This window comes from Pectinophora gossypiella, chromosome 8 (genome assembly GCF_024362695.1).
Source record: "Pectinophora gossypiella chromosome 8, ilPecGoss1.1, whole genome shotgun sequence".
In the NCBI taxonomy this organism is placed as follows: domain Eukaryota; kingdom Metazoa; phylum Arthropoda; class Insecta; order Lepidoptera; family Gelechiidae; genus Pectinophora; species Pectinophora gossypiella.
In genome coordinates, this window is record NC_065411.1 from 3,856,791 (window position 1) to 3,876,577 (window position 19,787).

The 19,787-nt window shown below is 38.2% G+C and overlaps 1 protein-coding gene, 1 long non-coding RNA gene and 1 other non-coding gene across 10 annotated transcripts in view; 2 read left to right on the forward strand and 1 right to left on the reverse strand.

The window, feature by feature from the left end:
- The first annotated feature begins 275 nt into the window (after positions 1–275).
- The window catches only part of LOC126368897 (G protein-activated inward rectifier potassium channel 3-like), a 39,064-nt gene continuing 19,552 nt past the window's right edge, over positions 276–19,787 (forward strand). For 2 of the 8 annotated variants that reach the window (XM_050013118.1, XM_050013123.1), the window contains exons 1-2: positions 276–460; positions 15,246–15,664. In XM_050013118.1, the coding sequence (XP_049869075.1) occupies positions 15,378–15,664 (287 nt within the window). In that variant the 5' untranslated portion in view covers positions 276–460; positions 15,246–15,377. Of the gene's footprint in view, positions 461–15,245; positions 15,665–16,516; positions 16,783–19,027; positions 19,128–19,787 lie in introns of those variants that run through there. The other 6 variants (XM_050013120.1, XM_050013125.1, XM_050013121.1 and 3 more) reach the window with 6 other exon arrangements.
- Trnam-cau (transfer RNA methionine (anticodon CAU)) lies at positions 15,694–15,765 on the forward strand. The gene has a single exon. It is a non-coding gene; the product is annotated as a tRNA-Met (tRNA).
- LOC126369017 (uncharacterized) lies at positions 15,779–16,409 on the reverse strand. The gene is made up of 2 exons (XR_007566643.1): positions 16,243–16,409; positions 15,779–16,076 (listed from the first exon to the last, which is right to left on the reverse strand). It is a non-coding gene; the product is annotated as an uncharacterized LOC126369017 (long non-coding RNA).

Consider the following 19,787-nt stretch of genomic DNA (forward strand, 5'->3'; position numbering starts at 1 on the left):
GCAAGTACCTACCTAGTAAGTAAATTAAAGCCAATAGGTTATATACCTAAAGGTAGGTACTTAAGTACACTTATAGAGCTTTGTAAAAGGGTGTCACCCGGCCCTTGAAACCTGTTTGTATAAAACAAACACACAAGTTAAATCTTATCTCGCAGGCTGCACACCGTCAATTGTTTCCGAACGCGTGGCTAGTTAACAAATAATCGCGTTTTACAATTGGACTAGGTACGTACTGACTGCGCAAGAGTGCTTCTGTCAGTCCACGCTATCCTGGCGATCGAGGCACACGCCAACCTGGATTGTAAAACGCGAAACTTGGTATAAAAACTTCTGTTAAGTTTACTAAGCTCCTTCGAATTGGAACTGACATAACGCGATGCCGAAATGACAATTCGCATAGTGATGTTTGGCGACAAGTGAAAGCGACTAAAATTACAATTACAATACGATGATCTTGATGGTAAGTAGATAATGACAATCTGATGACAAATTGGAACAGATATTTGATATGTAGAGCTTTTGTGTTAAAACTTTATTTCGTAGTAGGTAAGTAGGCTTTATCTATCAACCTATGACGCAAGGTGCCTTAAACTATTCTGAATTTCTAACCACCTAAGGTTAATATAAGTAAGTGATATTAAAATATTGTGTTCAAAAAGGTACCTTAAGGTAAGGCAAGGTACCCATGTAGAAAGTATTGAATTATTTCTACACTTTTTGAACACAAAATTTTAGTATTCTATTTTCCTGAACAAACCACTAATACAGTTTCTGATGTTAAAACTTAGTATTAATTACTTCACTACATTGTCTTCTTCTCTCGTGTGGAGTGTGAGATCAATGACCTACCTCATCAATCCTTATGATAGTATAAAAGGAAGTAGGAATGTCCTCGACATATTCTGGCTCATCTTGAGGATCACTAGTATAATGACCTTCATAGGAAGGCTAAGGATACACCTCTGTCTCGAACTGTAATCAGTTCTCGAATTTAAATAATCAAATTCATAATAATATTAAAATGCATCATATCGATTTTATTTTTACTCGAGTGAGTAATCGATTTGTAGGTTATATATGTCATAATAACACTGGCCAGAAAAAAGTTGATGCTTTTTGGCGGGCTGTCATTACGAAAAAACTAAATAATTTTCAGAGAACAAAAGAAGGTGCATTAGAACAGAGAACAGAAATCAGTGAACATTCAGATTATTCAGAAACAGATCAGAGCAGAAATAACAGTGTATTTTCAGATATAACAATCAACAACAGTTTTATCAGACTTCCTGTCGATGCGCAGGAAGAATATTCAGTTAAGTCTTATCATCATCATCAGCCGTACGACGCCCACTGCTGGGCATAGGTCTCCCCCAAGTTAAGTCTAATAATACTTATATATTTTCCTAATTACTTAGATATCAGTTATGCTATAGGTACTTGTATTATTTGGTATAAATCGACAAAGGAACAAATGAAATTGCATTAAGAGGAGAGAACAGAAATCAAAGAATATTCAGATTATTCAGAAACAGATTAGAGAAGAAACAGTGTGTTTTCAGGTATAACAATCAACAACAGTTTTATCAGACTTCCTGTCGATGTGCAGGAAGAATATTCAGTTAAGTCTTATAATACTTATATATTTTCCTAATTACTTAGATATCAGTTATGCTATATTTGTATTATCCGATACAAATCGATAAAGAGAACAACAGACAGTAAACAGTAAAACGGATAGTAAAACAAACAGTAAAACATTGCAGTAGGTAATATCGTTGTGGTGATTTATCAGGTAATCAGATGAATTTATCAAGGCAATCAGGTGGACAGGGATGGCTGTAAGGGGCGGTTGGAGGCCATTCGCGGGGTTTCACCCCATATTCAAACATCGTGTGCTTTTTACCCTATATTCAGACGGCTATGGGCACGTTGTCCATTTGTGGGTATTTTGCCCCATAGGTATTCATATAACTATGAAACATTCTAATCACATATTCTAACATCGTTGGTTTTTTACCCTATATTTAGACAGCTATGGGCACGTTGCCCATTTGTGGGTATTTTGCCCCATAGGTATTTCATATAACTATGACACATTTCAGTTTTGGAATGTGATTCAGAATTCAGATAATTCGTGACCTTACATGATTATGTATGGTTCACGACATGGTGGAGATGCTGGGATATCTTGAACATGTAATTTAGTGTTATGATACTCAGTACGAAATCAGTAGATACAGAATAGTTGACATCAAATCAGATGGACCTAATTAGATGGACCAATTCAGTTGTTAAATCAATTGACTCAAATCAGATGGGCCAATAATGTTGACTTAAATCAGATGGGCCAATAACAGTTGTTAAATCAGTTGACTCAAATCAGATGGGCCAATAATAAGTAGTTAAATGAGATGGACCAAATCAGTTGTCAAAGCAGATTGACCAGATTATTTGCGAATCAGATCAACCAAATCAGTTGATAAATCAGAAGGACGAAGCCAGTTGTTAATGTTATCGACATCAAATCGGATAGACCATGTAACTGTTGACCATAACAGTTATGAACATCAAATTGGATTGACCATGTTAGTTATCAACATTAAATCAGATCGACTATACCAGTTATCAACATTAAATCAGATTGAGTATACCAGTTATCAACATTAAATCAGATTGACTATACCAGTTATCAACATTAAATCAGATTGAGTATACCAGTTATCAACATTAAATCAGATTGACTATACCAGTTATCAACAAATCAGAAATCAGATCAGTTGAATTGAGTTGTTAAGTTTGTTGTAAGTCAGTTCATTTAAGAGTTTCGAAAAGTATTAATTCATTGATTTTATGTTTTTGGGGTACAAATTTTATTATGTTTTACTTCAATTTATATTGCAAAAATTCAGTGTAAACATATTCGAAATAGTCAGTAAGTATTGTTATTAGAATGAATACCAACCATTTGCTAAAAGTTAAGACCAAGTTTTCAAATAAATATCGTATATTAACCAATTCAAATGCAACAGTTATAGAACATAAATCAACAATCGTGCTATCAGTGGCGCAGAAGCAATCCAGGCGTCATTATCCACAGCTAGTGGATGCCTTCCAGGTTATTATTCAGTACAATTAAGAGTTCTTCCTTGTTGACGAGCTTCGGGAGTTGGAGAACATTAATCAAGAGTTCAAAGAGGTAAACTATACGCTGACGCATATCAGGGAGCTGTCGATGATATCAGCGGCCTCGACCTCTTCAGTCGCAGATCAGGATATTCAGGTGAGAGCCTAATTGCCCTCTATTAAGCTGTACCTCCAGTAGCAACAAATTGGAATAGGTCAAATTTTTAGTCCTTTTTCAGTCGTTATTTGTCAGCACAAACCAAACATGCTAACATCATCTGGAGAAAGTTGTGATATTAGATATATTAAGTTGTTATATTACTGATACTTTTCAGTTATCCAGAATAGACGTATCTGCTTACGTTTATTGAAAACATCAGCAAAATTTTGATTCAGTGCGTTGTTTCATAATCAACAACAGCTTCAGCTAAATTAACAGGACATAGCAATGAAACAGAGTTTGAGTCTAAGTCAACAAACTGCTTATCAAGCTGTTCAGAACATAGTGCAGCAAATTGAACAGTCTACTCAAAATCTACAGCAGGGTTTAGAATGCTGAACTTAATCATAACACATGTGTATTTCATAATTCTTGCGTCGGGGCAGTGTCTCGAACTGTAATCAGTTCTCGAATTTAAATAATCAAATTCATAATAATATTAAAATGCATCATATCGATTTTATTTTTACTCGAGTGAGTAATCGATTTGTAGGTTATATATGTCATAATAACACTGGCCAGAAAAAAGTTGATGCTTTTTGGCGGGCTGTCATTACGAAAAAACTAAATAATTTTCAGAGAACAAAAGAAGGTGCATTAGAACAGAGAACAGAAATCAGTGAACATTCAGATTATTCAGAAACAGATCAGAGCAGAAATAACAGTGTATTTTCAGATATAACAATCAACAACAGTTTTATCAGACTTCCTGTCGATGCGCAGGAAGAATATTCAGTTAAGTCTTATCATCATCATCAGCCGTACGACGCCCACTGCTGGGCATAGGTCTCCCCCAAGTTAAGTCTAATAATACTTATATATTTTCCTAATTACTTAGATATCAGTTATGCTATAGGTACTTGTATTATTTGGTATAAATCGACAAAGGAACAAATGAAATTGCATTAAGAGGAGAGAACAGAAATCAAAGAATATTCAGATTATTCAGAAACAGATTAGAGAAGAAACAGTGTGTTTTCAGGTATAACAATCAACAACAGTTTTATCAGACTTCCTGTCGATGTGCAGGAAGAATATTCAGTTAAGTCTTATAATACTTATATATTTTCCTAATTACTTAGATATCAGTTATGCTATATTTGTATTATCCGATACAAATCGATAAAGAGAACAACAGACAGTAAACAGTAAAACGGATAGTAAAACAAACAGTAAAACATTGCAGTAGGTAATATCGTTGTGGTGATTTATCAGGTAATCAGATGAATTTATCAAGGCAATCAGGTGGACAGGGATGGCTGTAAGGGGCGGTTGGAGGCCATTCGCGGGGTTTCACCCCATATTCAAACATCGTGTGCTTTTTACCCTATATTCAGACGGCTATGGGCACGTTGTCCATTTGTGGGTATTTTGCCCCATAGGTATTCATATAACTATGAAACATTCTAATCACATATTCTAACATCGTTGGTTTTTTACCCTATATTTAGACAGCTATGGGCACGTTGCCCATTTGTGGGTATTTTGCCCCATAGGTATTTCATATAACTATGACACATTTCAGTTTTGGAATGTGATTCAGAATTCAGATAATTCGTGACCTTACATGATTATGTATGGTTCACGACAACCTCGGACACTGCATATAAAAGTCTCATTCTTATACGTAAGTGCAAGAGAGATAGAGTCCGCCCGCTCTCCCTTACTCCTAAGCGGTTTACGGCCATAAGACAAAAGTAGGATCCCAGAGGGGGTGAGGTAGGCGCTCGATGCGAATTGGTGCTTGCTACGTTTCATTCGCGTAAAACTACGTCTGCAGTTTCTCACGACCTGTACGTAGACCAACGAAATGAAGTACTTACTTAATAATATAGATGATAGCGCACTATAAACAGGATAATGTAATAAAGGCTTTATCGTAGAAAACAGACTCCGTGCTCTATCCGGTAAGGGCGCTAGGCTCACGTTTCACATTGTCGAAATCACTTTGTGAGACTGCCCTTTGTTTAGTAAGGAGTTTGCAGGCTTGAATCATCTGATTGTCGTGCTTTCTCGCAGGGCACGTTAAGCCGTTGGTCCCGGCTATTAGTCACAAAAACACCTTCACCAACCCGCAATGGAGGGTATTTCCATTAGGCACCCATTCCAATACGTCCAGCACGCTCCCACATTTAAAAATTTGTTTTTCCACTACGCTCCCATTCCAATACGCTCCCACTTTTGTATTTTTTGCCAGAATACATATAAATGTGCTGTTGGAGCAGCTTGTTGGAGTATGCTTTATCCCCTCTGGTTGACTGAGGAGAGGCCTGTGCCCAGCAGTGGGACGCGTATAGGCTGTATGTTTTGTTGTTTATGTTAGAAAACACATGGTCACATTTTATAAACCTAGGCCGTTCATTTGAATTGTAAATAGAACTAACTGCGTTTACATAAATGACATTATATCGCCAAAGTCACGCCGCAATTATGAACACATTCACTCTGTAAGCAAAGAAATTGTACTCTACGTTTAATATACTCATTTAAGTACCTACATACAGACGACCTCTATATTATGTTTACCTAGTGATGAAACACCTGCTGTTTTAATATTAACTTTGAAGACATTAAAATTCAGTGGGACATAAAAGTTCCTTGAGCTAAGGTAAAGCAATAAAATCCTTTTGAATTCCTATTCTATTACCTAGTACATAGCTAAACAAATAGCCTGTTTAATGTACCTATAACGTTGCAAGCTAATTCTTGTAATGTATTTTTCAACATACTGCTGAGAAGACTGTCGTGCTGTATGGTCCCAAGTTATCACTAATTTAAGAGCCACGCTCTTGTCGGTGTAGCATTCTCCATTCTTGTCTAGCAAAGACCAATTCCTTCACTTCCTAATAAGACACGACGTTCGCCTTCTCTTTAATCTGTTCCATGTAAGCTCTTCTTGATCTTCCCCTTCTTCTCCTTCCTTGTAGCTTCCCTTTTATGATGTTTTTAATAAATTCGTCGTGTCTTATTAAGTGTCCAATCATCTTGCCTCTTCTGTCCTCAATAACGCTCAATATTTGCCTCTTTTCCTTTACTCTTACTAGCACTTGATTAGTAACTCTTTCAGTCCAACTTATTCTTATGGTCCCATGTGTTGGGCGACAAAGGAGATGGATGAAAGAAGAGTGCACATGGCAGAGATGCGAATGTTAAAGGAAGTGACCAGAATGGACAAGATTAAGAATGAATATATGTATAAGTAAGTAAGAGGTTAGGTTACGTTAGTGAGAAATGGACGCGGTTGTGTGCAATTGCGTTCCCGTATCCCCGCCACACGGCGGCAAAGAGGAACACCGTTGGGTTTTAGTGGGTATACCGGGTGGCGACACCCGGGGACTCCCACATAACCACGTCGTCCCCCCGGGCAGCGTGGTATGCGTAACGCATTTCCCAACGTTAAAAAAAAAAGAAAAGGTTAGTGAGAAATTTATGATCAACAGCATGCAGCAGCAGCAGCAGCATCAGCCCATTAACGTTCCCACTGCTGGGACACGGGCCTTCCCTATGGATGGATAGAGAGATCGGGCCTTAAACCATCACGCGGGCCCAGTGCGGATTGATGGTTATTAACGACTGCTAATGCAGCCGGGACCAACGGCTTAACGTGCCTTCCGAAGCACGGAGGAGCTCGAAAGGAAAACTTTTTTTTGTGGTCACCCATCCTATGACCGGCCTTTGCGAAAGTTGCTTTACTTCAACAATCGCAGACCGAGCGCGTTAACCGCTGCGCCACCGAGCTCCAGCAACAGCATGCTATGGGTATGTAATGAAGAGGGATGAAAAGCCTCTTCAAGTCACGTCAAAAAAAAAAAAAAAAAGGATGAAAAGCATATAACGAATAAAGTTATGAGTATGAATGTGGATGGATATAGGGGTAGGGAACGACCCAAGAAGGTGAGGATGAATTGTGTAAAGAAGGATATTATATTGGCGCTAATTCCTGTAAATACCATCTAATTTTATTTTAAGTTATATCTGTCCTTTTCTTATCCGCCGAAAAGGAAAGGGACGGGTAATCGACAAGCATAAAATTTATGGAACACACGTCAATTTTAAGCACAAATCTAAACCAACCGTCTAAAAATTTTACGTCAGTCAATAACCCGACACATTAATTTACTCATTCTTCCTAAAATTAAGAGCTGTGAATCATCCGTCCCTTTCCTTTTCGACGGATACGAAAATGACGGATATAACCTAAAATAAAATTAGGCGGTGTCTGCAGGAATCGGGGCCACTATGTATGTTAGTGAAAGATATAAATATATAAAAGGTAGGTAGGTATATAAGGTAGGAATACATGTTGTGCCGACCCCATCTAGAGTGGGATAAGGGCAGAAAAATGATGATAATTCTCAACATAACATAACATCATGCCTGTATCCCGGATGGGGTGGACAGAGGTGTAATATAGTACATCTCCTCCTCACCAGATATATGTAAGTCCCATGTAATGTGTGGCGCAACCTCAGTCGCGTCTCCAACAATTTGTATGCAGTTCATACCTGGGGCCTTTTGTCATAAAACAAACAAATTGTAAATTACAATTTGCGGATCGTGTGTTAAGAAGTATGTTCAAATATCACAGCTTTATATTAGTTCCACAACGAACACACGAATTTGAACTGTCTGTCTGTCTTGTTTTAGCCGAATTGCCTTTTTATTCAATCAATCAATCAATCAATCAATAATACTTTATTGCACAACGACATATACAAAGGACATAAACATACGAATAAAAACATAAGTACAAAAGTTAAGTAAAAGGTAAGTTTTATTCTGTTCTGTGTTCAACAAACTGTTAGATATACATATAAAAAAGTAACAAATATATACAAATATAGACTTCCTGTAGTGCTGTGACCTGCGACAGACCCGATGTGATTGGATTAGCGTAACTTGTTCCAGTGACAATAGGTGAAGTGTCAGTCGAGATATGCCACTAATTCTGTGTTGACTCATGATTGTATTACTCTGAGCGTGGGTGGCGCCACTTGCGAAATCTGTGAAATTATCACATATTCCTATTATTTAATAACATAACAAAACATAAGTTCACGACTATATTTCCTATTGGCAGAAGTACAATCAAAGAGCAAAAGTTCAGTCACTGAGCCCAGCGAATTATTTATAAACATAGGTGAAATTATGAACCATTAGTTGTCATAATTATAAAATTTATGTTTTTGTAGGTGTTTTCGGTCTATTACAGAAACGACATGTAACAAGAAGGTCATAAGTGCAACCAGTTAGTTTATTACTTTGCAAGAAACTGATTGGACTTTTGCAGCTTACCGTACTTTCATTGCACAATATAAGTACGCACCCGTTACCGAGTTTTAGAGCTTTTCTTGTTTTTTTTTCTTTCTATAATTTACTTAATATCTTACAGTTTGTACTGCGAAAAAAGGTACTTAATAAAAAGTTTTAGGCGGAAGGGACGTTCGTTATTTTAAAATTGTCGATTCAGAGTGTAACTACCTACCTACCTACCTACTGAATAAATATATTTCTGAATTTGAATTTGAAAAACTACAGTACTCGTTCAACTACCAAATAAATGAAAAAAAAAACTGCTTATCTTAATGCTATCGTAATGAGCTTATCCTTATCACCTGTCACTATCCCAAGAAACGTATCAAAAGTGACTGCAAGTTGTTTTCTTTCTTGTGAGTTTAAAAAGAAACAAATCATTTAAGTATTTGCACACCTTCAACTATCTAGAGCATGAGTTTCGTGAGTCAAATGATTTTATTTATTTGGGAACAGCTCAGTGAGTTAAGTCCCTTTTTATAGTACTTCTAACCTTAACTGTATAGAATTAAATCACTCAGTCCAACAACCTATTAACAGAGCAGTTAGTTGGCAAATTGGCCACCATGCGAGCCGATCTCTATCCGTAGCGTGATCTATGTCATAAGGCATTTAACTCTAATCAAATCAGTGGAACGGCGGCTGTTTTTTTTTTTACTTTTGATGTGTTTGCTGTTACGTTAGGGCTCGGTTACATTTACTATACCATTAATATACATAAAACATACATAAACAGCCTATATACTTCCCACTGCTGGGCACTAGCCTCCCTCCGATCAACCTGTGGGCTCTCTGTTGTGCTTCTTGCAACAGGACTTTCAAAACTAAATTTGGTTTTGCTAGTCACGCCCGCGCTCATGCAAGAACAGGCTAACACCAGCTAAGAGAGTCGCCGTCGACGGATACGTCTGGGTGGACATCATCATCATCACCTACGTAGTAATAAATGAAATACCGCACAGCGTTGTATACCTATCAATGTAGGACTGGAGTTACAAGTTACAAGTTATAGAGTTGACTAGGAAATCACAGTGTTCACAATCAGTGCACTGACTAGGGTGTGCCCAAATACTCTCTTCCTGCCAATCACGGTCAAACTAACTGTTGCAATAAATTCTGATAATGGATCAAGATGATTCCGTTTCACGTCAGGACGGGAGGTAGCAACAGATTGTCCTATTTGTTTTAATCAGCGAATATACAGGGATACACGAGGGGGATGATTCAGACCATGATTCTGAGACAATACCAAATGGAATTTTCCGTCGCAATATTCATGATTGTTTTTAGTTTTTTTTTGTAATTATTTTCAATTCTATACTTTTGCGATGAAAAATTCCACTTGATATTAACTCAGAATCATGGTCTGAATCATCCCTCAAAGTTTTCGTTACGATGTCACTAACAAATTTTCACACCACCTATCACGTTGGTCTAACTCGCTCGGTGAGGTGTGGGTAGGTACCCACACTTAGTTCACCTTGTGATGGATGTACCTCTGACTACCCTAATTGGGATGTAGTCGTGGAACGCGTTCAGCTACTTATCTTCCCGGGAATGTCGTAAACACCGAATGAGATTCAAATTCAAATATATCTTTATTCAGTAGGTAGCATAGTTACACTTTGAATCGTCAATTTTTACATAACGAACGTCTCATCCGCCTAAAACTACTGTAGCTTCCAACAACCTGTATAGCCGGGGAAAAGAAGCTGCAAGAAAATCCTCGGCACAGGGCCCTAGACGTTCTTTAAAAAAATAAATAAACATAAAACATATATTTAGCTTAAGCTCCCTCAACCAAGTCTCTGCCGCATCCGTCACACGATGCAGCTCAGCTATGCCACCTGGAAACCGGTGTAGAGGGCACTCGTTCACTATGTAAGATAGGGTTTAATCCGGGTGAGCACATATGTTCACATATGCACATATGTTATGACGTATGTGTGTTTGTTTGGTAAGGACTTTTCAGGCTTAAATCACCTGATTGATTGTGCGAAAAAGTAAGATGATTCCGTGTTTCGGAGGGCACATTAAGCCGTTGGTCCCGGCTATTAGCCATAAAAACACCTCAATCAACCAGTTTGGAGCAGCGTGGTCCATACCCCCTCCGGTTGATTGAGGAGAGGCCTGTGCCCAGCAGTGGGACGTATATACGCACGAAGGATTTTTTTCTTTTTTGCCATACGCAATAATAATAATCGTTAATATATTTAATGCAATTTTACTAACTTTGAAATTAATATTACATAGGATAGCAGAACAAACGAATGATCATAGCACATCATAGTCCTATTATGATTGTTATCTGCGCGATGTATACAATAATGAAATGACTGACTCTACACAGACCGCGGTAGGTACTTTTATTGTACACAGGAAATTATGACTGACGTAACAAGAGAAAAGTCATTTAAATATAATGCCTAATAATGCCATTCTGGCAGACACAAAAACATTATACTTTGCTGTAACCTAAAAAAAAGTTTAAAACTACACCAAGATAGTTTTTCAAACACCAGGGGCCTGTTTAGTAAAACTTATAATTGTAAATTACAATGACAATTTGATGTACATTGCGGAGAGTGTGATTACAATTATTTTGCAGTTTCAAATTAGCTACGTAATGAACATCAAATTGTCGTTGTAATTTACAATTGTAAGTTTTATTAAACAGGCCCCAGGGGGGTTAAAAAGGCAAAAGTGCGCAATGCAACCTTTTTTTTTGACGTGACTTATTGTAGATTTGCCGCAGATGGCATTAACTACTTGGCCGGACAAATGGGGAGCGCTGAAGGCTCTCACCCGGTACAACGTTTACTGAGGGTGCCCACTTGGGCGCGAACCTCGGCAAAAATATTTGAAAGAATTAATCGACCCTAGTGGGTCGATAGCGATAAGCGCTGAATGAGGGAACGCAATGCAACCAAATGTCAAAAAGCAATATTGCTTTCTTAGATAAATCGCTTCGATGTGGCCATTTTAACCCCTCAGATATCAATATGAATACTGTGAACGCAAAAAATATCCTAGTAATCTTTGTTTTTTTTTTACAAAAAACGTGTTAGAACTTACGTAAGTCGGCGTCATATATAAATTCTAACTGGATGTTTGCAAAAAGCTCTTGCAGATAAATAGCTCGCTAAGTAAGATTGTAAGACACAATCTATCAATCTCCAATCAATATTTCTTACTAGTCATAATTTGTTAGATACTTACCTACCTGTGATAACCATCGGTCAAGAAATAAGCAAACAATAATGCATTGACTCTATTGAAGCCTAATTACACCCATGCAACTGGATATTATAGATAATAATATATATGTGGTCTAAACCTAATAATCGAGGCAACATTGTAATCACCTAGTTAGCAATCATGTAATAAGTACATATGTATACATATATTATACAGTAGAATTACATGTCGTATCAAAATAAGGATCTGAAGAAACCTATAAGTACCTATAAAGATCAATGAAACAACAGAACGACAAACGTAATCTTTCATTAAGTATTCCAGCTTGATATCACATCCAATGTTGACTCCATACAGGTCCAGATCAGATAGGTTTGCCAAGCGATTATGTAATTTATGATAATCGACGGTGACAGTGATAAAAATACACTGGTCTGCAAAAATAAATACTGTATTTAATTAATTTTTTTTTCTTATTTATAGAAGTTAGAGATTTAAAAATAAAATACGTTTTATAGACAATTTTATGAGTTTTCTTATAACTATTAAACTAAGTAAGTATACATTAGTGATATTTCGAGTAGTTTTTATTTCGAACGTTTATTTTGTGTACTTACATAAAAAGTTACAATAATTATAAAAGTGTAGCACTTAGTTTTGCAAGCCAGTGTGTATGAGATTGACATGTCACCTTATGTCAATCCACATAATATTTTTATCTCATAACTTACTTACGAGACTAGGACTGTAACTTAGAACCTGACAGAGGGCAGCAGAAACTGTCAGTACTATTCAAAAGCCGAGGACAGGAGTCCTAGTACGGCTTTGAAATAGATTACTCTGGGCGCCATCCCACTCGCGTCAGACAGAGTACTGCAGGGCGGAAGGCAAGAGGGAAACCTCTGCCCTATTTTTACCTAAAAAGTAGCACGGATAATGTTACACCGACAAGAGCGTAGCTCTTAAATTAGTGATGTAAACTTACGTTACCTTTAATTGCCTTTCTCATTGATGTATAATAATAATATAATATTTATGTTACTTTGGTTAACCTCATTATCCTTCCTTACTTCGCCGGAAAAGTCCTCTCAATCACCATCATTAGATAACTCTTTATAACAGTCAGTGATTGACTAGTCACTGCTAGTGACAGTGAGACAGTGACCACAGAGTAATTAATTGCAGCTAACCGACGTGGTAATTGTGCCCGGCCTTGCGATGCCAGGTATATGAGGTATACTGTGTGCTAATTTGCACTGGACGACACTTTTCATTGACAAACCTACGAGTCAATTCACATGTCATCCACTTGAATCACGCAAGCGGCACGAGGGTATCCAAGCTTATCGTCGATCCTAACCGTTAGCATTTTAACACGTTTCGGGGCAGTGCGTCGAGAGGCGATAGGTTAAAAACACTTCAAATTAACACGTATGAATTTTCACACACATCTCTTGTAAATCCGCGAATCCGTGATAACCCTGTTCGGATAACACGCGATTTGCACCGTATCGTATAGCATCTTGGAAACCAAGATTATCTATGATATCTGTCGATTCAAACATCAATTCAAACTCATAAAGGCGAATTCAGTCGTTTAACGGGAACTCCGACTCATGAGTCCAACGCTCAACCATTGGATCACGGAGGCCGTGATTCAAATCAAATCAAATATTTTTTTATTTTGACAGTACTTATTGAAGGTTTGCCGCAAATGGCTACTACTTGGCCGGACAATAGGGATCGCTGAAGGTTCTCATCCGATACAAAATTTAAGACAACAAGCCTGAGGGTGCCCAGTTGGGCGCAAGCCTCGGCTCAGGGCGTCGTCAGAGCTAGGGCTAGAGTAGGTAATCGGGTAAATTTATTGCACAAATATGGTATTTTATATGATAAAGATAATTAATACTTAGGTCATCATCTCAGGCCTTTACATCTTTATCAGATGATTCAAACAGCGTTTCTGTGGCAGCTTTTAAAATGGCTGTAAAGTCCAATGCGAGAGCGACAGTAGCGGCCGCACGACTGGCATTGTAGTTGAGGGTTACTAGATGGCACAGGTGGTAAATCGGCCCTCTCACTTCTGTGTCGCCTCTCGCGCTTGTCGGCTAGATTCTGGAACCAGGTTTTATCGTGTGCTTTGCACCCATCGGCCAAAGACGTCCTCCACTTATTCCGGTCACTGGCCAGGTCCTCCCATTTATCATTTAATACTTAGGTACTTACAGCATATTTGGCCATAACAAACGCATGCAAAATTAGTGTACCTACTAACAAGTCAAAAGAAGAAATTTGTAAAATTCAAAAAGTCAAAACACAATGCCAAGAAAATAAAAATACGCTACTTTTGATATGAATTCCCATTAAGGATGAAGCAAACAGTACGGCGATCTCTTTGTCGGTTTACACGATATGCCTGGGAAGATAAGCAGCTGAACTCGTTCTGTGTGTGTGAACGCGGTCTGAGAATATTAGGTTTTTTTTGCCATGACATTGTAGGTTTGCCTCAGATAGCATTAACTACGTTTGGTCGGAGAGTATATTTGCTAATATTATCTTCGGCCAATAGTAGTTAATGCCATCTCAGCGACTGGCGGCATTAGTTAATAAATGAATAAGGTGTAAAATGCTTCCTTGTTCCCTTCCCACGTGTGGTTGCGGGTCGTTTCCAAGGTTTCCGCCATATGTGCAATAACTGCTATCCTGGTGGGTGGATATAAAGACGTCCGGTGGCGTTAACAGCTTGAAGTATGGCGATCGGGCACATCCTATCTACCAAGGACGGGACGTGTCAGGCCGGAAAACGGGGTATTCTTAAGAAAAAAACGTATGCATTTGTTAAAACTAGCGTCCTAAAACGCTTATTTATCGTCCTAATCTTTGTGGCTCTGCTTATTTCATTAAGGATTACAGGCGTGCATTCTTGTTTTTTTTCTGTTAAGTCTGTAAGCCTTCTCAGTTCAAGTAAGAGTAGCTGCGTTTTTTAAAAAAAATAATTATTATGCAATTTAGGACATTATAATATGATTGTGGAGGACAAGTTTACCTAATAAAATTATCTATTTCGTTGTTCGATTTCTTCTGAATTACCTCCGCTAACAATCCGTCTTATATACGTATATTTTACGGACGTATATTTATCTTGGTATTCCTTATTCTATGACACAACTAGCTGAAACTTCAGAATCACATTCTAATTGCTCTTAAAATAATATTTCTACTCGACACAAGATGTCGCTACTTACTTTTCTAATATTCAATAACAGATGTCGCTATTAACCTCAATTTTCATAAGTTACCGCAGCTATCACTATATGTCAAAATAAGTACTAAGGATACAAGCACTAATATTAATTTTTTATAATTTATATTTAAATTTTTATTGTTTTAGGAATCGCCGAAAACTGCTGAAGGACAATGAAAATCATGAAATGTACTTACAAAATGCGCTTCAATTGCCAACCCAATATGGCTGCCAATTTAAAATTCAAACTTAGAACGATGTTCTGACAGCTAATTAAACATGGCGGAATCTCCGATAGAGATGCAGGTCCGAGAAGATGAGAGTCAGAAAGAGAAAGCGAAGCCTAGTTTAGCAGCTGGAAAGATATTCTACAAGCCTGGCGTTATAGAAGAAGAGACGGATGAGACCAGTGCTTACTCTATGGTTGATTCCCCTATGCTGGGCGGACTTATGAATAGCAGCTTTCTAAGGCCACCGCAAATACATCCGTCGTGTAGTCTGCATAGAATACCAACATATAGCAGCTCAATCGGGCAAAGTACCGTGTATCGGCCGGATTCTTGCAGGTGAGATTATTTTCTTTAATATTTTAACGGCCTCTGTGGTTCAGTGGTTGAGCGTTGGACTCATGATCCAAAGGTCCAGGGTTCGAATCCCGGTGAGGACATATTACAAAAAAATCAAATCAAATCTTTATTGCACACAAACAAAACATATAAACATTTAACAACAGTACAAATGGGCGGTAGTAAAAATCGCTACGTGATCCCTAGCTTAGTTAGAATATTGCAGGCTGATCACCCGATAGTCTGAAAGTAAGATGAGTGCTTTGGAGGGCACGTTAAGTAGTCGGTCTCTGCAACGAGCTGATGCTGATGAGATTGCGGTGGCACACCTCGCACCGCCCTAGGGCCGCTACTGCTGAGCACCCTCAGGCCAAACCGGGTGAGAGCCCTCAGCGCTCAACTCCATCGCCATCTGATGAAAATATACATAATGGGTAACGTCAAAACTAAAAAAATAGTCTTCTTCTTCTTCTATCGTGTGGGTTGTGAGGCGGAGTACCAACCTCATCAATCCTGGTGTCAGAGTTACTATTGAGCCGCCAAAGGCCCCTTACATGGCTCATGTAACGACTACTTACTTATGGAGTAGTAACCGGGACCAACGGCATCTTACTTTCGGACAATACGGTGATCAGCCTGTAAAAATGTAGTGGATGGGACAAATCATAATGTCTAAATGAATTACCGCCTCCACTTCCAAGTTACTATTATCTAGATCCCATAGTACACAGTGTGACATGTTAAGGCTCCTACGCAATAATGAATTACAATAACCAATCCTTGAAGAACCGATATCTAATCAGTGGAAAGATAAATTCCTTACTTATCAATACATTGTGTCAAATGTATGTTATTCGCACTAAGTATTCAAATGGCACCTCATACTTGCTGGAGTTGATAAAAAAAATCAGTATAATTGTTCACTAAATGTGTTAGAAATTTTCTTTTTTTTTCATAGTGTTGTGTAGTGAAATGTATGGAATTCAGGGAAAGTAATAAAAGTGCTTTAAAATGAGACGAAGGCGTAAATAGTGATAACACTATCTGTGTTGACTAAGTTTGCTCTACTTTTGTTTAGAATCGTCAACTGCCAAGGTATGTCTAGACCGAAATTAAATGTAAGTCTGAAAATCAGTTTTTACCTTACAAACAACACACATATATATATATATATATGTATATATGTTGTGTGTGTATATATATAGGTATGTATATATATACACGTCTCACAGTGCAAAGACTTCCCCATCGATTTGAGGGGCTACGGAAAATAGGTACAGATAGGTATATAATGAAAAAACTCACAGACCCTTCGGACTTTCGGACTTTTACTGGAATCAAACACTTTAATGGTCAAAGTATCGTGAGGAAACCCACATTCCTGAGAAATGCGTTTCGAAGGTATATAATGTAACCTGTATTTGTCGAACCAAACAAAAGTATATTAAAACAAAATACTTAAACGATACCTTATAGCTAATACTTGTCACTCTTAAAATATTGTGATAAACTATGTTGTGATATACAAATTAGCAGCTCGGTGGCGCAGCGGTAAACGCGCTCGGTCTGCGATTGTTGAAGTTAAGCAACTTTCGCAAAGGCCGGTCATAGGATGGGTGACCACAAAAAAAGTTTTCATCTCTAGCTCCTCCGTGCTTCGGAAGGCACGTTAAGACGTTGGTCCCGGCTGCTTTAGCAGTCGTTAATAACCATCAATCCGCACTGGGCCCGCGTGATGGTTTAAGGCCCGATCTCCCTATCCATCCATAGGGAAGGCCCGTGCCCCAGCAGTGGGGACGTTAATGGGCTGATGATGATGATGATTATACAAATTACTACTTAAATATTAGATACTGATTTCATTCCTGCAGACAAACTAAATTGCATTGCTAAATTGTATATTTATACATATACTTAGCCTACTTTTTACGAGTTTTATGGAAATACTGTCTTGTGACGTCATCAGTAAAAGCGGTCAAACGTCGTACTCATTGTTACTTACCTACTACATAAGTAAATAATATTCGAAAATAAGTCGAAAAAAAATTAGATTGATTTTTGATCATCTTAGACTAGATTCTATTTCTAGATTAGCATTTTATAATTTATCTTTGACCCAGCAACATATACTTTATTAAGATAAGTCAAATTTTGATTCGTTTCGATGTAGCTAAAACACTCCAACTGTTTATGCGTGAAAATGTAGCAGAGAGCGGAGCTAACTTCCGCGTTCATAATATTAGTACCAATGGGTTTGTCTTTCTCACTTCACTCACCAGAAATCTCTCAAGGTTTGTCCCTAACCCGAATATAATCCGTATAATCTGACAAATCCGACCAAATATCTGTAAACAAGCGCGTCAGTAATCTTGATTAATCATCTCGACGCCTTTCCACCAGACTACATCACTTTCTTGATAAAGTTAGGCTGTTAAGCTCCAAATTGTACCAGGGATTACATAGTTTTACAGGCCGAAATTGAGATCTTTACAGCGTAAAGATAAAGTAAAGGTATTTTATTAATGTTCATGGTCATGACGTCATGTTGCTGGAAAATTCTTTTAAGACCCTATCTCTCTGGGACACCATCAGAAATTATTCGGGATTCGGATGCCGACAAGAAATTAGTTACGTACCCGTAAAATATCTTTATTCAGTACGTAACATAGTTACATTTTGAATCGTCATTTATTACATAACAAACGTCTCATCCGCCTAAAACTACTGCAGCTTCTCACAGCCTGTATAACCGGGGTAAATAAGCTGCAAGAAAAACCACAGCACAGAACGCAAGACGTTCTTTAAAAAAAATGTTATATAAATCACCATGGTGTCTTTGTGTGATTCAGACCATGATCCTGAATTGACATCAAGTGTAAGTCATTTACATTAATAGGTTTCTTGTCGGAAAATTCATAAAAAATTTAGTGTTTTTGAAATTATTTTCAGTACATATTCCATACATTTGCGACGAAAAATTACACTTGATATCAACTCAAAATCATGGTCTGAATCACGCCTTAAAGTTTTCGTTACGATGTCACTAACACCTTGTATACCTACTATATATACCTTTGCCTAGTCTACCAGTGTAGTTAATGCTATCCGAGGGAACTCTACAATAAACCACGTCAAAAACAGATAGGAGGTTAAGCTCTGATCTCGTCGTGTTCCCGGTCTAGTGATGTACACGTGCCTTCTATCAGGTCTATGAAGAGGAGTCGACATCGCCACGCGCTAACGCGACCAAGTGTATGATTACTGCCATTACCTGAGCTAAGAGCGACCATCCGGCTCAATCCGCAATACTGATTCTAAACGCATAATATGTTTAGATAGTGAACGTGAAGTGTATCCTTTCAGACGACGCCCTGTGCCGAGGTTCGCGTTCAACTGGGCACTCTCAGGCCTGTTGTCTTAAATTTTGTACCGGGTGAGAGCCCGGTAGTTAATGCCATATGCAGTAAGTCTACAATAAATCATCATCACTAATTTAAGAGCCATGCTCTTATTGCTATAGCGCTTTTTCAGGGAAAAATAGTGTAGTGCTTTCCCTCTTGAAACGTCTATTTCAAAGCCGTACTAGGACTCCTGTCCTCCGCCTCTGAATACTACTGAAATTCTCAATTCAATTCTCAATTATTTATTGCATTCCATGTAGTACAATGGCAGACACTACACACTAATACAGACCGTTTGTAGTGACATGACAGTTACTGCTGCCCTCTATCAGGTCTAGGTTACAGTCCCTGTGACTTCCCCTTTCTGGCCTACATTGCCGTACTGATGGCTTCCATCTCCGCTTCTGCAACCGTTGACGTCTTCACCCGTATCCCTAGGGTTCTACGTTATACGCCGTAGGTCTGGGTTCCTATACGAACTCAGCCACCATCTCACTCCGGCCTACTGAAGTGAGAGGCGCCCACTCCCGCTACAAGGACGCGCTGAACATAATTGCCCCAGTGGAGGGCAGACAAGTAAACTCTATCCCCCCTGGAGCAAGGTTAGTACAATAAGTCAATTTAAAAAAAGTGAAGTGTGAATCAAATCTAGCTGGTTTTTAGGGTTTGGATTTGGGGTGAGCCTCACTTGAAATGCTTCTGTAGGAAATAATTGTCGTCTC